This window comes from Artemia franciscana, chromosome 4, assembly GCF_032884065.1.
Source record: "Artemia franciscana chromosome 4, ASM3288406v1, whole genome shotgun sequence".
NCBI lineage: Eukaryota > Metazoa > Arthropoda > Branchiopoda > Anostraca > Artemiidae > Artemia > Artemia franciscana.
In genome coordinates, this window is record NC_088866.1 from 23,377,852 (window position 1) to 23,396,796 (window position 18,945).

At 36.1% G+C, this 18,945-nt stretch overlaps 2 protein-coding genes and 1 long non-coding RNA gene across 7 annotated transcripts in view; 2 read left to right on the forward strand and 1 right to left on the reverse strand.

Moving 5' to 3' along the window:
* The window catches only part of LOC136026167 (nucleosome assembly protein 1-like 1), a 53,480-nt gene extending 45,050 nt beyond the window's left edge, over positions 1 to 8,430 (reverse strand). For both annotated transcript variants that reach the window (XM_065702485.1, XM_065702483.1), the window contains exons 1-3: positions 8,283 to 8,430; positions 6,898 to 7,041; positions 5,556 to 5,774 (exon numbers count right to left, since the gene is read on the reverse strand). In XM_065702485.1, the coding sequence (XP_065558557.1) occupies positions 5,556 to 5,774; positions 6,898 to 7,041; positions 8,283 to 8,330 (411 nt within the window). In that variant the 5' untranslated portion in view covers positions 8,331 to 8,430. The remainder of the gene's footprint in view (positions 1 to 5,555; positions 5,775 to 6,897; positions 7,042 to 8,282) is intronic.
* LOC136026168 (uncharacterized) overlaps positions 1 to 18,126 on the forward strand; it is an 89,319-nt gene extending 71,193 nt beyond the window's left edge. The window contains exons 1-3 of one of the 2 annotated variants that reach the window (XR_010617221.1): positions 12,674 to 12,797; positions 16,159 to 16,376; positions 17,955 to 18,126. This is a non-coding gene — a long non-coding RNA (uncharacterized LOC136026168). Of the gene's footprint in view, positions 1 to 12,673; positions 12,798 to 16,158; positions 16,377 to 17,954 lie in introns of those variants that run through there. The other variant, XR_010617222.1, reaches the window with a different exon arrangement.
* Positions 1 to 18,945, forward strand: part of LOC136026170 (RING-type E3 ubiquitin-protein ligase PPIL2-like) — a 193,602-nt gene that overhangs the window by 136,939 nt on the left and 37,718 nt on the right. The gene's annotated exons all lie outside the window — the stretch shown is intronic.

An 18,945-nucleotide genomic window follows, 5' to 3' on the forward strand; every position in this document is an offset into this window, starting at 1 on the left:
AAACTTAAAACAAACAGAAATTATTACCCATGAGGGGCTCACCTCCTTCTAATACCTCGCTCTTTACGCTAAAGTATTTTCAGTAATTTCAACTACTTATTCTACGGCTTTTGTGATTCAGGGGGTCATTCTTAATGAATTGGGATAAAATTTAAGCTTTAGCGTAAAGAGCGATGTACTGACGATGGGGCGAATCCCCTCATATATGTAATAAAAACATGAGAATACAAAAGTTCTTTACGTAAGCTAATTTATAAGTTACGTAAATCTTTTACCAATAAAAAGATTCGTAAAAAAATTAAAAGTTCTAGTTGCCTTTTTAATTAACCAAAAAATCGGGGGGCAACTAGGCTTCGTCCCCCGCTCTTTTTTTCTCAAAATCATTCGATCAAAATTATGAGAAAGCCATTGAGCCAAAAAAAAAAAAAAAAATGCAAATTTTGTTTTGATTATTCCTCTGCGGAGAGCCAAAATCAAAACATGCATTGATTCAAAAACGTTCAGAAATTAAATAAAAAAACAAGTTTTTTTAACTGAAAGTAAGGAGCGACATTAAAACTTAAAACGCACAGAAATTACTTCGTATATGAAAGAGGCTGCTTCCTCATCAACGCCCCGCTCTTTACGCTAAAGTTTTTTACTGTTTTAAAAAGAAGAATTGAGAGAAAGAGTCAAACTTTAGCGTAAAGAGCGGGGCGTTGATGAGGAAGCAGCCTCTTTCATATACGAAGTAATTTCTGTGCGTTTTAAGTTTTAATGTCGCTCCTTACTTTCAGTTAAAAAAACTTCTTTTTTTTATTTAATTTCTGAACGTTTTTGAATCAATGCATGTTTTGATTTTTAACTAAATAGCGACGAAGACCACACTGCCTTTTCACATCAAACAAACAAAACTTAGGAACAATTGAGAAATTTTTCAAACAGTGGAATGCAATTCAAATGTTATTTCAACCCTATGTCCAAGGGCCGTCTTCAGCAATACACCAGAAAAAAACAAGAAAAAAACTGAGCGTTTTTCAAGATTTCAGGTTTCTCCCTCCAACTCCCCCAGTGTCACCAGATCCGGTTGGGATTTAAAATAAGAGCTCTGAGACACGATATCCTTCTAATTAAGTTTAAAATCCGATCACCCGTTCGTAAGATAAAAATAACTAGTTTTTTTTTCATTTTTCCGAATTAAACACCCCCCCCCTCAAATGGTCAAATCGGGAAAAGGACTATTTTTAATTTAGTCTGGTCTGGTCCCTGATGTTCCTCCCGAATTTCATCGTCCTAGCTTATCTGAAAGTCCCCAAACTACCAAAACCAGGACCGACAGACAGAAATTGGGATTGCTAAATGTCACTGTAAATACCAAGAGCCAAAAAATATGTATTATTCAAAAAACTTACATTAAAATGTGAAAATTAAAACGAAAATTGTTTTTGATAAACTGTTTAAAAACAACCTTAGCATCCTTACTTCAAGTAAGTTCAACCAGGATTCTGGTTCTTCAACCGGAAGGACACTGTTTACTTCAACCAGAGAAATATCAACAAATTTCGCTTCATTTTTTTCAAACAGTTCGTGGTAACGAACTGTAGTAAGGAGCGACCCGGCTCAATAGTAACCAAAACTCTAAAAAATGGAATTTTGATACCAATACCTACATCAAAAGAATCGCATTTAATGCTGATTTTAAATATATAAGTTTCATCAAGTTAGTCTTACGGATCAAAAGTTACGAGCCTGAGAAAATTTGCGTTATTTTAGAAAATAGGGGGAAACGCCCCCTAGAAGTCATAGAATCTTAACGAAAATTACACCATCAGATTCAGCGTATCAGAGAACCCTACTGTAGAAGTTTCAAGCTCCTATCTATAAAAATGTGGAATTTTGTATTTTTTGTCAGAAGGCAGATCACGGATGCGTGTTTATTTGTTTTTTTTTTTTTTTTTTTTCAGGGGTGATCGTATCGACCCAGTTGTCCTAGAATGTAGCAAGAGGGCTCATTCTAACGAAAATGAAAAGTTCTAGTGCCCTTTTTAAGTGACCAAAAAAATTGGAGGGCACCTAGGCCCCCTCCCACGCTAATTATTTTACAAAAATTAACGGATCAAAATTCTGAGATACCCATTTTATTCAGCGTAGTCGAAAAACCTTATAACTATGTCTTTGGGGACGACTTACTCCCCCACAGTCCCCATGGGAGGGGCAACAAGTTACAAACTTTGACCAATGCTTACATATAGTAATGGTTATTGGGAAGTGTACAGGCGTTTTCAGGAGGATTTTTTTGGTTGGGGGAGGGGTTGAGAAGAGGGGGATATGCTGGGGGAGCTTTGCATCGATAATTTGTTATGGGGGAAGAAAATCTCCATGAAGAGAGCGCAGGATTTACTAGCATTATTTAAAAAAAAAACAATGAAAAAATAAATACGAAAAAGTTCTTTCAGCTGGAAGTGAGGAACAGCATTAAAACTTAAAACAAACAGAAATTATTACCCATTTGAAGGGCTCACCTCCTCCTAATACCTCGCTCTTTACGCTAAAGTATTTTTAGTAATTTCAACTATTTATTCTACGGTTTATTTATTCTGGGGTCATTCTTAATGAATTGGGACAAAATTTAGGCTTTAGTGTAAAGAGCGAGGATCTGACAAGGGGGGCGAACCCCCTCATATATTTAATAAAAATATGAGAATACAAAAGTTCTTTACGTAAGCTAATTTATAAGTTACGTAAATCTTTTACTAATAAAAATATTCGTAAAGAATTAAAAGTTCTAGTTGCCTTTTTAATTAACCAAAAAATTGGAGGGCAAATAGGCTTCCTCCCCCGCTCTTTTTTTCTCAAAATCATTCGATCAATCAAAAAATACAAATTTCGTTTTAATTATTCCTCTGCGGAGCCAAAATCAAAACATGCATTGATTCAAAAACGTTCAGAAATTAAATAAAAAAAACAAGTTTTTTTAACTGAAAGTAAGGAGCGACATTCAAACTTAAAACGAACAGAAATTACTTCGTATATGAAAGAGGCTGCTTCCTCATCAGCGCCCCGCTCTTTACGCTAAAGTTTTTTACTGTTTTAAAAAGAAGAATTGAGAGACAGAGTCAAACTTTAGCGTAAAGAGCGGGGCGCTGATGAGGAAGCAGCCTCTTTCATATACGAAGTAATTTCTGTTCGTTTTAAGTTTTAATGTCGCTCCTTACTTTCAGTTAAAAAAACTTGTTTTTTTTATTTAATTTCTTTCAAAATCACAAATTTCGCAATTCTTTGACAAGCACAATCAGAGCCTCATTATCCACTTTTAACAACAGTGTTATTTAGCAACTTAGGACTAGTCACTTGTACAAAAAGCTTAGTCTTGATTGACATATTCCGGCACCAGATCCAGGAAAACATTGTGAAGGTAAGATATACACCAGCAGACCTCTCAAAGTTTGACTGAAAATTCGAGCATTAAGAATAAAAAGTTGCTTGAAAAATAGAAAGTTCCGTGTGTAAAGGGCAGATAGCCCAGAAGCACTAAGAACTACATTAAGTTGCTTGAGATGGGCTCTGAGTATTACAAAAATTTGAAAAATAAAGCAATGTATTGACATTGCTCAAATTTATGGAAAGGTGCAGTAAGCGGTACAGGGTGTAGTAAGATTAGTGCGACAAATAGACTTTTCTGTCTCCTGCTATCCATGAAATAAAAATGCCTAATTGATTCAGTCAGAACGTTAATGGTGGATAGGATAGAAAACTAAATAAAAACCTTTAGTTTTTATGGCTATTATAGGTAATTTGGTTATAAGATCACAATAATTATCACAACACAGTCAAGACCCATTAATATTGGGCAAAAAATAAACAATATTATTTTAGTCAGAACCAGAATATAGTTGATGAAGGTACTCCAGATGAAGGTGCTGCAGTTGTGGACGTCCAATCACCAGACCCCCCCCCCCACAACCACCCCAAAGAGAGCGGATCCATTCCAGTTATGTCAATCATGTATCTAGGACTTGTGCTTATTTTTCCCACCAAGTTTCATCCCGATCCCTCCACTCTAAGTGTTTTCCAAGATTTTAGGTTTCCCCCTCCCATATCCCCCCAATGTCACCAGATCCGGTAGGGATTTAAAATAACATTTCTGAGGCACGATATCCTTCCAAACATCAAATTTCATTAAGATCTGATCAACAGTTCGCAAGTTAAAAATACTTCAATTTTTCTATTTTTTCCGAATTAACCGGCCCCCACTCCCCCCAGATGGTCAAATTGGGAAAAAGACTATTTCTAATTTAAGCTGGTCCCGTCCCTGATACGCCTTCCAATTTCATCGTCCTAGCTTACCTGGAAGTGCCTAAAGTAGCTAAACCGGGACCGACAGAATTGGCGATTGCTTTATGTCACTTGGTTAATACCAAGTGCCATAAAAAAAGAAAAGATTAATGAAATGACCAGAAATACAAAGTTGACATAGAGAAAAGCGTAAGACCCATTAGTCAAAACTTCAGCCAGATAACCTAACGGACTTTGATTTAAAGAATTTATCAACTAAAATCTTACCCGTCAAAAGTAAAAAACTAAATTTACACTTATACTACTGCTGATGAACTCTTACTAAGTTGGTGATCTAATACATAAAGAATACGAGTTTTAGGGATAGAGCCATTTATCTTTAACCACCATGAGGTAGAGGAACAAAGATCCGTAAGATTTCATTGCTATCCAACTATTTACTGTCTCTTTCTTTTTGGTGGATAATACGGTACCAATTAAAGGTTTTATTGGGTACAATTGACTATTTAAATTAGTTCACTAGCTTGCTTGAACACCCAAGATATTTACAATAGACATTTTAGACCAAACAATTTTATTCCTTCACGGAAGTGCGAGTAAGCTCAGACATATTTGACCCAAAGCTCATCACATTTGTAACAATTAAGCTAATGCATGCATTCTCAGAGCTGGAGAGTATTCGCGAGAAAACATCTATCAGAAATAACCTAACCTTCATCAGAAAATATACATTCTCAAATAAACCAACAATAATAAACAAGTTTTTGATACACTATCGGCAAACACAGAAAAATGTGATGCTTACCAATACAAGGAACAGTCCTGGGAAAGCTGAAATACTTCTCAGGACTGTTCCTTGTATTGGTAAGTATCACATTTTTCTTACTTACTTATATTACTTATCTGACCTAAGCTAAAACCGGTTCCTTTGGTTTCTTGTTTATTGCAAAACGGTGTTTAACAAGGAAAAAGAAGCACAACAATACTGATTCCGCATGATCAAAAAGCTTTAGTTAGTGCAAAAATAAACTCCCAATGTTGGAAATATGAAATTTTTTTTAGTCAGCCACAACAAGAATTTCAGCACTATTTTTGAGGAATGAACTGGATTCTCCTCAGCTATTGTGGAGACCATGTTTCTGTTTCTGACCTTGCAATACATAAAAAATTTAATAGGCCTATATTGATGCATAGATTTTCATAAAATCAGACAAAAAAACGTAAACTGATTGAAACAAACAAAAAGAAGAAACAAAATTAATACCAACGAAAAAGTATACCTGTATAATGTTTTTAAAGATATTAACATTTTTCAAAACAGTGAGCCAAAACTTTGGAATGCCTTTTACATCTTCAGGAAATATTTCCTCGTTCTTTTCACTTTCAGCAATTTTAGCTTTGGCTTTCAGTTCTTTTGAAAGATTCTCATTTTCTTTGTCCAGCTTCTCCTGCATTTCAGCTTCTAAGGGTTCGTAGACTCCATTAACGATTTTTTGCCTCTGTAAAATTTTACAAATTAATCTTTAATTAACATTAAAGCTGCATTTAAAAAATTGAAAGCAATGAACACTCAGTTATACCTGAGAAGCGAAGACTGTTCAGCAATCTTGAGACAGGTATTATAGTTTTCATTGATTAACAGATTTTTTTAATCGCCATAAAAGCCTTTGCTGTCAAAAACAAAACTGAACTAGTACATGGATTACTGTCTTACATTTCAACATAGCACGATATCTTCTTGCTCTGGCATACTGATTGGACTATAAATCAAATAATATAAAAATATTTATAGCATTCTTTGTTTTTCGTTCAGATAAAAGTTAGAAATTATATTTCCTCTTATAAATGTTATCAGACGTTAGGCGTTTTCTTTCTAAAACACAACAAAAGCGGAGCTTTTGAGGATGTGCTAACATAAAAAAAGAAAAAGTGTATTAGTTGAGCTAACATTTTTTGTTGAATTGTGCAAATGTGTCCATATTCTCATATTCAACCCGCAAATATGCAGATACGGTGGTAAAATAAAGGCAATATGCTGGTATCATCATCATACCTGCAAATAATTTTGGAAAATTTTTCTGAACTGATATTGCCTGGAAGCCCCACCATTGCCAAGCGCCAGATTTGTATTTACCTATGGTTAACCACAAGAATGACAAAATATAATGACATAATATAATTCTGTTGTTTAGAAAAAGACAAAACGAATAATAATAACATTATGAATAGGTAATACTAAGGACCACTGTCTTCATTAACAATTACAAATATGGCAATTCAGACAGAGGCTTCAATAACTATCATTGCCATAGTGTCTCAAGTTGTCATTGCTATATAAAATATTAGCAGACATATGCATGATTATCCTAAATAATGTCCCTCCAAAAAATATCCACCTAGACCCCCTTACAGCACTCCTTCCTTCTATCTGTCATATAGAGTTGTCCCAATTATTAGAATACGATCTAGGACACATTCTTCCAATAGCAAGGTGTTTACTGCCCAATAATCGAGCGTTTTGCAACCAAATTTTACATGAGTGAGTTTACCGGGTTGACATTAGTAGCTAAATATCAATTCGTCAAATTAAGAATTAGATAACGGTTCCAAGAATAGAGTTACCTGTTCGTAGAGAGGTAGATTCTTTTGATGGCATTTTACTTCCAGTTCATGAACTTCATTGAAAAAATTGGCCTGTTCTACTATTGCTTCATGCTGAAGATTTTTCAATGCTCTTATCCTCCTCTTTACAACTTCTGGTAACATCTGCAAATAATAAAGTAGAATGCCTCTCCCAGACCTCAGTTTGCCTCCGCTTCCCCCCAGACCCTAGTTTTCCCTCCCAGCTGAAATTTAATTTCTTCCAAAATCTCATCAAAACTAAGATAAACATGCATAATTCAAGCATCAATAAAAACAGATCAGTTTACAAGTACTTATTTACCTGTATAGGGCTATAACTTTATTAATTACCTTTAGGTAGTTCTTTTTTTAATTTTTACTGCCATTTCCACTTGAATTGGGAAAACTGGCTCCAACTTTGCCTCCCCCAGGAAATCGGAGAAATTACCCCCCTGCTGACGAACCTTGTGTATAGTTTTTGAAGAGGTTGAAGTCCCGAACTATCTGCTTATAAAAAGGCAGGAGAATTATATTATGTTCCCATTTTTCAAAAAATGCAGAAATAAAGCCACCAAATGGAAAACCTTTCCCGTAAAAGTCACTCGCTATTTAAATTCCCCCACTCCACACCGTTGTTCAGCCTGTACCTATCCTGTCCCCAATTGTTGTCATACTTCAAGGTAAAAAAACACATTTTGCACATTCATAAGTGACAAAAATATATGTAAACCATCTCGATTTTTTTTTCAATACAGGGAGGTTACAGCTTCCTCCATTTGCTCCATCTATGTTTTAATTAGCCTTTTAAATTATATATTACCCATCGTATCAAATAACAGTTTTAACTAAAATTCAAGAAAATGTTCATGAATTCTTTGCCAAATATTAAATGATTTTTTTCTTAAAACATTTATTCTTCATTTTACCAAATTTATTTTTCCTTCTTTTCAGTTTATTGACTTTTCTTTTTGTTTTCTAATTTTGACTCCGTTTAGGCTTGTGAAAGATAATTTCTTGAAATGAGCCTAATCTCATTTATCACAGTATTATACCAAATCCCAGTTGGCATAAGAAAAAATGAAAGTTCATTTGTCTTTGTATTTACAGCAAGTCCATATCTTAAATAAACAATACATTGCAGACTTCATGTTTTGTATGCAAAATCCTGGGAGAAATACCAGTCAGAAACACCATCAATTTTTTTCTGAAGGGGATGACAGATTAACTGAAACAGACAACATATATTGAGCCTATGGAAACAATTGAAAAAACAATGAGTATACATACCTGTCAGACAACTAGCAAAAAATGGAGCCTATAGTCTTTATGTGAAGATTGGATATAACATTTCGCATAATTTGGGCAAAACTTTATTAAATAACTACCTGAACATAGTCTGAAGATTGGCCAACCTTTGAATTTAGCCGTGACATTGAAGCTGCTATGAAGGATAGATTTGGAATTATTTCTTCAGTTAATCCTACTTCTGCTTTTTCTTATCCCATTTTTCTATAATGAACAAGAGCTAAGAGCTCATATGGCACTTGTAACGAGGTCGGAAGAGACAAAAGCTCATATGGTATGAGCTCCAGAAAAATTCTAAAAATCAATAGATTGCTTTAGAAGGAAAATCAGAGGCTTAATGCCGGTCAGGATATAGAATAAGAGCTGCGAGTCACGAGGTCCTTCTAAATATAAAATTTCAGTAAGATCCGATCACCCACTCTAACTTGAAACTACCTCAATTTCTCTAATTTTCCTCTCCCTTTAGCCCCCCCCAGATGATCGAATCGGAAAAAAACGACTTCATCAAGTCAATTTGTGCAGCTCCCTGACACGCCTACCAACTTTCATCGTCCTAGCACGTCCAGAAGCACCAAACTAGCCAAAGCACTGAACCCTACCACCTAACTCCCCCAAAGAGAGCGGATCAAGTCCGGTTACGTCAATCACGTATCTACAACATTTACGAGCGTTTTTCAAGATTTCCAGTTTCCCTCTCCAACTCCCCCAAATATCAAAAGATCTGGTCAAGATTTAAAAATAAGAAATCTGAGATATGAGTTCCTTCTAAATATCAAAGTTCATTAAGGTCCGGTCACCTGTTCTTGATTTAAAAATACCTCAATTTTTCTAGTTTTTCCAAATTAACAACCCCCAACTCCCCCAAAGAGAACGGACGCGAAACAATTATTTCAATTTCGTATCTATAACTTGTGCTTATTCTATCCATCAAGTTTCATCCCTATCTCTCCACTCTAAGCGTTTCCCAAGATTTTCCGGTTTCCAATCTTTCTTTTTCCACCTCTAGCCCTCTTTGTGCCCACATCCGATTCAAATTGAATGGCGCCTCTGAGACATCAGATTCTTCTATATATCGAGTTTCATTAAGATCCGATCACCCATTAGTAAGATACCTCAATTTTCAAGTATTCCAAGAATTCTGGTTTCCCCCTCGAACTCCCTTCAATGTCACCGGATCTGATCGGGATTTAAAACGAGAGTTTTAAAGCAACAGATCCTTCTAAATATCATATTTTTCGTAAGTTACAAATACCTTATTTTTTCTAATTTTTACAAATTACTCCCCCCCCCCAACTCCACCAAAGAGAGCGGATCAGTTCCGGTTATGTCGGTCATATATTTTAGACTTGTGCTTATTCTTTCCACCAAGTTTCATCCTGATCTCTCCGCTTTAAGCGTTTTCCAAGATTTCTGACCCCCCCCCCTTCTGAAAACAACTTGCTTTTTTGAATGTAAATAAATCTGCAGGGCCAGATGGCCTCCACCCCGTCTCTTGCATGAACGCAGAACAGAAATAGTATACCCACTTTCAAAGCTCATCGGACTATCTCTTAATAGCTCAAAGCTTCATGCAGAGTGGAAAGTGGCACATATCACCCCCATTCACAAAAAGAGGAGGAAAGATTCTGCAGAAAACTGCTGGCTTATTAGTATTGCCTCTGTTGTTGTTGTTAAGATTCTTGAACATATTGTCAACAAAGCAGTTATTGAGCATCTTGATCAGAATCATCTTCTCAACAGCCTTCAACGTGGTTTCTTTTCTCAACATGGCAACTTTTCATATCTACTATTAATTCTGTTAACCTTGATTCTTCCAAAACAAAAATCCCACAATTACGTCTTAATTTTATGACAGAACCTAATACCCGAGGCGAGCCACATGATATTACATAAGTGTAATTGTTATCTATAATTCTTTTGATAACTAACCTTTCTCGCGGGTGCTTTGTTATTTGTGTTAAACAGACAAGAATAGTTAGATTCTTATCTTTTGGCTCTCGTCCTTTTAAACGAAGACCTGTCATTGGATCTCAAATAGCAAATTAATAGTCTATTAAATCTTCAGTCTAATTATTGGGTTCATTATAAATTCATTTGTGATCATTGACGGAATTTACTCCTTGAAATGACATAGAATAGTTCAGAGGGGGGGGGGCGCATGTAAGGGATCCCTAGTGATCTTAAAAAGGATCAAAACTTAAGTGAAAACATTCTCATATGAAGTTTTACCGTAAAGAGCGGAGCGTTGAGGTAGGGACAATCCCTTTCATATACAGAAAATTTTCTGTTCTTTCTAAGTTTTAAAACTTAAAAGAAAGATATACTATCAACCACAAGTAGTCGATCCAGGTCTTACTAGGTTTTATTTCTCGTTTGAATCTCTTTAATTGCATTTTCAAGAAAGATCATTGGCAGGTGGTCAGAATTCCTTGATGTGGCTGAATTAGCGCAATGGATGTTTCCTAAATTTGTGTAGATATATTTGTTATATGGTTTTAAGATATATTAAATGTGTTTTAAGCATCTGAAATTCATTCATGTAAGCATCTTCACCTCAAAGCAGCCCAGTCTTCAAATGACAGCTAGATTTTTCAATCTAAACAGGGGCGGATCCAAGGAGGGCACGAGGGAGCACCCCTTATGACATGCTGTTGGATTTGTGGTTGGGACTGCTTGCTCTGGTTTGGCTCTGGACGAAATTAATTTTTCTTTGTAACTGACTTTTAATAGTTGAGTTTTTCACAAATTTTTATGGCACTTGGTATTAACCAAGTGACATATAGCAATCGCAAATTCTGTCGGTCCCGGTTTTTATACTTTAGGCACTTCCAGGTAAGCTAGGACGATGAAATTTGGCAGGCGTATCAGGGACCGGATCAGATCAAATTAGAAATTGGCGATTCCCCGATTTGACCATCTGGGGAGAGTGGGGGACCCGTTAATTCGGAAAACTATAAAAATTGAAGTATTTTTAACTTAGGAACGGTTGATCAGATCTTAATGACATTTGATGTTTGGAAGGATATCGTGTCTCAGAGCTGTTATTTTAAATCCCGACCGAATCTGGTGACATTGGGGGAGGGGGTTGGGAGGGGAAACCTATAATCTCAGAAAACACTTAGTGGAGGGACTTTAGGCAATACATATTTGATATAATACTGGATCAAAAGTTCTGCTGGTAATCATCTAGCCATATAGGCCAAAGTCTATATCAGGATTTCCAAATCTTTTTTAAGATCCCCATGAGAACACCGGTTACTGAGCCAGTTATAACACTTACTAAAAAACCTGAGCTGCTCATTTTTAATTTAATGTTCAGTTGAACGATCTTCTTAAACACTAGGCCTGTGTAGCACAGCTGTCTTCTTAAATGCTTGTAATGACGTCATATACTAAGTCTCGTCATAACAAACATGAAGACAACTTATTTCATGACAATGAAGTTACACAGCTCAATCCTTATAATGACGTCAGTCGACAGACACACAAACAAACAACTTATTTATATATATATATAGATATATATATATATATATATATATATACATATATCTATATATTTAAAAATATAAAGTTGTATGTCTGTTACACTACCTTCTATATATATAAAAATAAGTTGTATGTATTTTTGTGTTGAGGGTTTGCATATGAAGTCTGAAAAATAAAGAAGAAAAAGAAAACTAAAAAATAAAAAAAATTAAAAAACCTAAAAAGAAAAACCTAAAAAAAGAATTAAAAAAATAAAAAAGGTAAAAAACTAAAAAAAAACTAAAAAACTAAAAAAAGCTAAAAAACTGAAAAAAAAAAGAGAATTTTGATACTAATAGACACATCAAAAGAATTGGATTTTTATGCTTATTTTAAATATATAAGTTTCATCAACTTTAGTCTTACTCATCAAAAGTTAGGAACCTGAGAAAATTTGTCTTGTTTTGGAAAATAGGGGGAAATATCCCCTAAAAGTCACACGATCTTAACGAAAATCACACCATCGAATTCAGCGTATTAGAGAACCCAACTGTAGAAGTTTCAAGCTCTTATCTACTAAAATGTGAAACCTTGTATTTTTTGCCAGACCGATAGTGGGTGCGTGTATATTTGTTTGTTTGTTAGTTTTTTTCCCCAAGGGTGATCGTATCGACCAAGTGATCCTAGAATGTTGCGAGAGGGCTCATTCTAACGGAAATTAAAGGTTCTAGTGCCTTTTTGTGTGACCGAAAAATTGGAGGGCACCTAGGCCCCCTCTAAGCATCGGCACTGTTTCTGTTTTTCTTGTCTGTTTTTGTTTCTGTTTTTACAAAAAAAACAGAACAGAAAACAGAAACAGGCTACCTGTTTTTGTTTGACCTGTTTCTGTTTCTGTTCTGTTTTTTTTTATCTGTTTTTTTTCCGTTTCTGTTTTTTTTATCTGTTTCCTTCTTCTTTTTCGAATGCCGCGCTATCTAGCGGGCATGATACCGAAATCGTCCTTTGTCAACAAGAAGAAGAGTAATTTCTTTGATATTCAGGAGAAATCATAGCGAAATCTAAACTAGAAGCTTGATTTCTTTGCTAACCTTCGTCTAATTTTGTGTGCTGGACCAAGCATCCTAAAGGTAAAAATTATGAATAGTTAAATTAGACCAGCCATGCTAGTCTATTTGAACTTTTGTAGGCATGAGGGTTCTAGGCCTAATGTTATCAGTCAGTTCATTCCAGATATAGCACAAGCCCATTTAACTTCCTCCTTTTTTTCTTTTTTGTACTAAGCTGTAACTCAGACTTATTTTATCCCAATTACCACACAATTGGACATGCAGAATTCAAATATCACATTGATTTTTTTTTCATTTTTTTTTCAAAAGAATCATCACAACATCGTTGATAACTACATTGTATGCAAAAATTAGTCATTCCTTCGTCTAATTTTGTGTGCTGGAGCAAGCATCCTAAAAGTAAAAATTATGAATAGTTAAATTAGACCAGCCATGCTAGTCTATTTGAACTTTTGTAGGCAGGAGGGTTCTAGGCCTATTGTTGTCAGTCAGCTCATTCCAGATACAGCACAAGCCCATTTAACTTCTTCCTTTTTTTTTCTTTTTTGTACTATGCTGTAACTCAGACTTATTTTATCCCTAGTACCACACAATTGGACAAGCAGAATTCAAATATCACATTCATTTTTTTTCAATTTTTTTTTCAAAAGAATCATCACAACATTGTCGATAACTACATTGTATGCAAAAATTAGTCACCCTGACTAGGTGTATAGGAATTCTTGTAGGAGAAATGCCTGTCTGTAATTAAAAAAAAAAAACTGATTCAAATGACTTTCAGGTACTACTGCAAAACTGTCATGGATGTTTCCTCTGATGAAGAGCTAGTGGTTTTACCTAAAATCATAAAGAAAAAGCCAGTTTGGGCTAATTATGGTGCAAAAGACAAATGCAGCATCACCTGCAAGGTTTGCAAAAAGAATATCAAGGCTAGTGGAGGTTCTTCAACTACTTTTGTCAATCACCTGGAAAATGTTCATAAGATTAAGGTGAAAGTACAGTCATCTGCCTCTACTGCACCAGCACGGCAGGTCATGGATAATGTTGCCAGTGGCCCAGAAGCTGTTATTTGTCGTACAGTACAGGGTTCATTGCCAGGATGTGGGATAGCTGAAGAACAGCCAAAGAACCAAAAGAGCAATTTTTCTTTCTCTCGAAAAGGAACTAGAGATATTCGTTCTCTGATGTTGCGCAACCGCTGAAGTCAACTTAAATTGACAAAACAGTGTGTAAGAACAGTACTTGCAGACAAGTTACCACTTTCCATTTTTGACAAGCAAGCCATGCGTGGACTGATACACTCCTTGACAGGCGGTATTTTGCCTCCATCGGGTCGCACCGTAAAAAGGCATGTTTCAAGCAAAGAAAAAGAAACTGTTGAAACTGAAATTGGATATGAATCAGGCACGAAAGGTATCTATAACATTTGACTGCTGGTCATATACAGGGGGAGGATACTTGGCAGAGACAGTACATTACCCCAAGCTAGTCAGTGGAAAATGGGTAGGTCACAGTTGCATCTGGCACTTTAAGCGTCTCAGGGTTCAGCATACAGCAGCAAATATAATTGCAGCAATCAGAGTAGCCCTGAAGAAATTTGAAATTGAAGACAAATTGTTCTGTGTTGTAACTGATTCTGGCTCGAACGTCGTAAAAGCTTGTCAAATCGGTGGAATTGAACGTTCATCTTGCTTTGGCCACTGCCTCCACCTCAGTGTCACAAATGGCCTTAAATTTTGGGGGGAAATGAATTTTGACGAAGAGCAAACACCGGAATGTGATTCAGATGATGAAGGTGAACCCAAACAAGGCACTAGCAGAAAGCAATGTTCCTCAGAGATTGGTCTGACAGAGAATGACCTTCCTGATATCATAGATTCAGACATTGTTGACACTGCTTCAGATGCATATGACTTGGAAGAGTACGACTCCGACACAGAAACTGAATGGGATGAATGGGCCAGTGGTGCAAATGATTTTACTGAAATTGAAAACTCAGTCTCACTCAATGGTGCACTCAAAAAGTTGCGTTGGACACTCAAGCTGCTAAAAAAAAGTCAAATATTCAACACGACCTCTTTGAAGGGCTTTGCAAAGAAACAGGACTTAGTAGTCACATCCCTCATGATATGAAAGTGCGTTGGAATAGCACTTACGTGATGATTAGTTCCTCGTTACGCAGAACATCTGCTCTACAGAAATTTTATGATGTAAATGTTCGCAATGCGAAAAATAGAGAACTTGAACTTACTGAGCAAGACTGGCCCTTTTGAAGAGGCCACCGAACTGGCTAGTGGGTCCACTTACACCACTTCAAGCAAAGCATACATGCTGATCAAGGGATTGGTGAGCTTCTGTGAAGCGAGATCGACGAGGCCGCTTAAGAATCGCCTGAAGGATCAGCTGCTTATGCAGTTAAAAAAGTATTTTGTGCAAAATCCTAGATTCAAGTTGGAGCTCTACCAGCGTGCAGCTTATCTTGATCCTTGTACATATGAGCGAATGACTTTAGAAGAAAGAGTGGCAGCAAGAAAGTCCCTCATATGTTTACTTAGCAGCTTACAAGATTCCTTTGTGCCCAGTGCAGTTGAGATATGTATACAGGAACCTGAGAGCCTTAATGATGGCAATGATAAATTTTCCCGATTTTTGAATAAAGCAGGACTGATGCCCTCTGTGCAAAGACCAAATTCCATCTCTGCACTGAACATCGAAAATGTGGTCAAAGCTTACGAGGAGAGTTCCCGTTTATCTTGTAGAGCGAAGGCGAAATGGGCAGTCGGTAAGTCAAATGCAGTTCGAAATCTGTCTAGATATTGGGTTAGAATCTGCTCGATTGTTACTTTGTTGAAGCTTCCTATACCTTCAGCCAGATAAGAAAAGGCTCCAAAGCTTTCTTTGTAGGCTATGAAAAATCCAGACCGTGTTCAGACGCTTTAAAGTCGGAATAATATCCTTCAACTTATTTTATTCTATGATTATTTGGCTTATTTTAAACTAGAGTAAAGTAACCAAACATTCATCCCCATAACATACCTTTCCTCCCAACTGAAGTCACAACTCCCAAGGGGGCGAGTTAATTCTTGGCCTCCACTGATGAGTAGAAGGTGGAAAAGATTATCATCAGTCCAAAAAATGCCTATGAGTTGTGTTTACTTTCGAGAAAACGAAAGAAATGTACAAATTTTCGTCCCCGGTTTAGGCAGGATTTAGGGGACGAATTTTTTGTTTCTTTGCCTTACTGTTGGCTCTTGCAGAAAAGCTTTCTGAATTCTATGTTTGGAGAAGTTAAGGGAAACTTGAAAATAAAATTATATGTCATTAATGTAAGAGGTCTTGCTATTTTTCCCTCTCCCCTCTCCATTCCGTCGTCCTTCTGCCTCTTGTTTTTAACCTAATTAAGGTGATGCTTTTCTTCTAGGTAACGGATCCGTTCGACTTCTGGAGTCAGAATCACATTCCGGAGCTGACAGCTTGGGCTCTGGACCACCTCATAGTACCCGCCACAAGCGTGCCTAGTGAGCAGGCTTTCACTGTGGCTGGGTACTTTGTTAGAAAGCAGTGTTCCAGAACTAGCGACAGAACTCTGGAAACCAGAATGTTTCTTAGTGATACATTTTAAAATGTTGAATCAGTAGGGTATATTTCATTTTATTTGTTTTTTATTTTCATATCGATAACTGAATAAAATATGATATCTGATTGGGGGTCTTAAGTGACTATAGGCATACATTCTTGTCCCACCTAAAGGTCGTAAGTACCAGTAGCCTATAAAGAGTGGGGGCTAGAGATATTTGACAACCGCGGTGTATAATTCTGCTATTCTTATTGAATGTAGAAAAATCTTAGTAATGTCAAGCAAGTCACAGAAAACAAAAGAAATGTAAAAATTTTCGTCCCCGGTTTAGGTAGGGTTTATGGGACGAAATTTTGTTTCTTTGCCTTACTGTTGGCTCTTAGAGAAAAGCTTTCTGAATTCTATGTTTGGAGAAGTTAAGGGAAATTTGAAAATAAAACTATATGTCACTAATGTAAGATTTCTTGCTATTTTTCCCTCTCCCCTCTCCATTCCATTGTCCTTCTGCCTCTTGTTTTTAACCTAATTAAGGTGATGCTTTTCTGCAAGGTAACGGATCCGTTCGATTTCTGGAGTCAGAATCGATTTTTTTTTCGACGATCTTTTGTAATAAATGAGTGACAAAGAATTTGAGAATAAATGCAATTCGGCCGTTAGGCCTAAGAATTTTTGGTGAAATTGCACCCGATTGGACGCATTTTATGACAAATTTCACCCCCCCCCCTAAAATACGCTAGTGTGTTGAATTACACGAAGCTGCTCATCTTTTGTATGTAAGTAAAAGGATTTAACAAGAAGATGTTTTCTTTCCTATTAGAAATAGAAGAAGTAAGGAAAAAACAGGAAAAAACAGCTGTTTTTTTTAACAGCTGTTTTCTGTTTTTTCCAAAAACAGAACAGATTACAGAAACAGGTCACCTGTTTTTGTTTGACCTGTTTCTGTTCTGTTTTTTTTCTAACTAATTTTTCTGTTTCTGTTTTTCTCAGAAACAGAAACAGTGCCGATGCTTAGCCCCCTCCCACGCTAATTTGTTCCCAAAGTCAACGGATCAAAATTTTGAGATAGCTATTTTGCTCAGCATACATAATAAAACTATAAAAACAGAAGTCGTTATGTAAGTTAATTTGTAAGTTACTTATATTTTTTACTAATAAAAAAGTTCGTTAAAAATTAAAAGTTCTATATACCTTTTTAAGTAACCGAAAAATTGGAGGTTAACTAGCCTCCTCTCCCACTCTGTTTCTCAAAATCGTCTGATAAAAACTAAGAGAAAGCCATTTAGCAAAAAAAAAAAATTAAAAGACAAATTTTGTTTTAATTATTCATTCGCGGAGAGCCAAAATCAAACATGTATTAATTCAAAACCATTCAAAAATTAAATATGAAAAAACAAGTTTTTTTTCTTTCTGAAAAGAATTTCTGAAAGAAAAAGGCAAAGAATTTTTGTTTCTTTGCCTTACTGTTGGCTCTTGCAGAAAAGCTTTCTGAATTCTATGTTTGGAGAAGTTAAGGGAAACTTGAAAATAAAATTATATGTCATTAATGTAAGAGGTCTTGCTATTTTTCCCTCTCCCCTCTCCATTCCGTCGTCCTTCTGCCTCTTGTTTTTAACCTAATTAAGGTGATGCTTTTCTTCTAGGTAACGGATCCGTTCGACTTCTGGAGTCAGAATCACATTCCGGAGCTGACAGCTTGGGCTCTGGACCACCTCATAGTACCCGCCACAAGCGTGCCTAGTGAGCAGGCTTTCACTGTGGCTGGGTACTTTGTTAGAAAGCAGTGTTCCAGAACTAGCGACAGAACTCTGGAAACCAGAATGTTTCTTAGTGATACATTTTAAACATGTTGAATCAGTAGGGTATATTTCATTTTATTTGTTTTTTATTTTCATATCGATAACTGAATAAAATATGATATCTGATGGGGGGTCTTAAGTGACTATAGGCATACATTCTTGTCCCACCTAAAGGTCGTAAGTACCAGTAGCCTATAAGAGTGGGGGCTAGAGATATTTGACAACCGCGGTGTATAATTCTGCTATTCTTATTGATGTAGAAAAATCTTAGTAATGTCAAGCAAGTCACAGAAAACAAAAGAAATGTAAAATTTTCGTCCCCGGTTTAGGTAGGGTTTATGGGACGAAATTTGTGTTTCTTTGCCTTACTGTTGGCTCTTAGAGAAAAGCTTTCTGAATTCTAGTTTGGAGAAGTTAAGGGAAATTTGAAAATAAAACTATATGTCACTAATGTAAGATTTCTTGCTATTTTTCCCTCTCCCCTCTCCATTCCATTGTCCTTCTGCCTCTTGTTTTTTAACCTAATTAGGTGATGCTTTTCTGCACAGGTAACGGATCCGTTCGATTTCTGGAGTCAGAATCGATTTTTTTTCGACGATCTTTTGTAATAAATGAGTGACAAAGAATTTGAGAATAAATGCAATTCGGCCGTTAGGCCTAAGAATTTTTGGTGAAATTGCACCCGATTGGACGCATTTATGACAAATTTCACCCCCCCCCTAAAAATACGCTAGTGTGTTGAATTACACGAAGCTGCTCATCTTTTGTATGTAAGTAAAGGATTTAACAAGAAGATGTTTTCTTTCCTATTAGAAATAGAAGAAGTAAGGAAAAA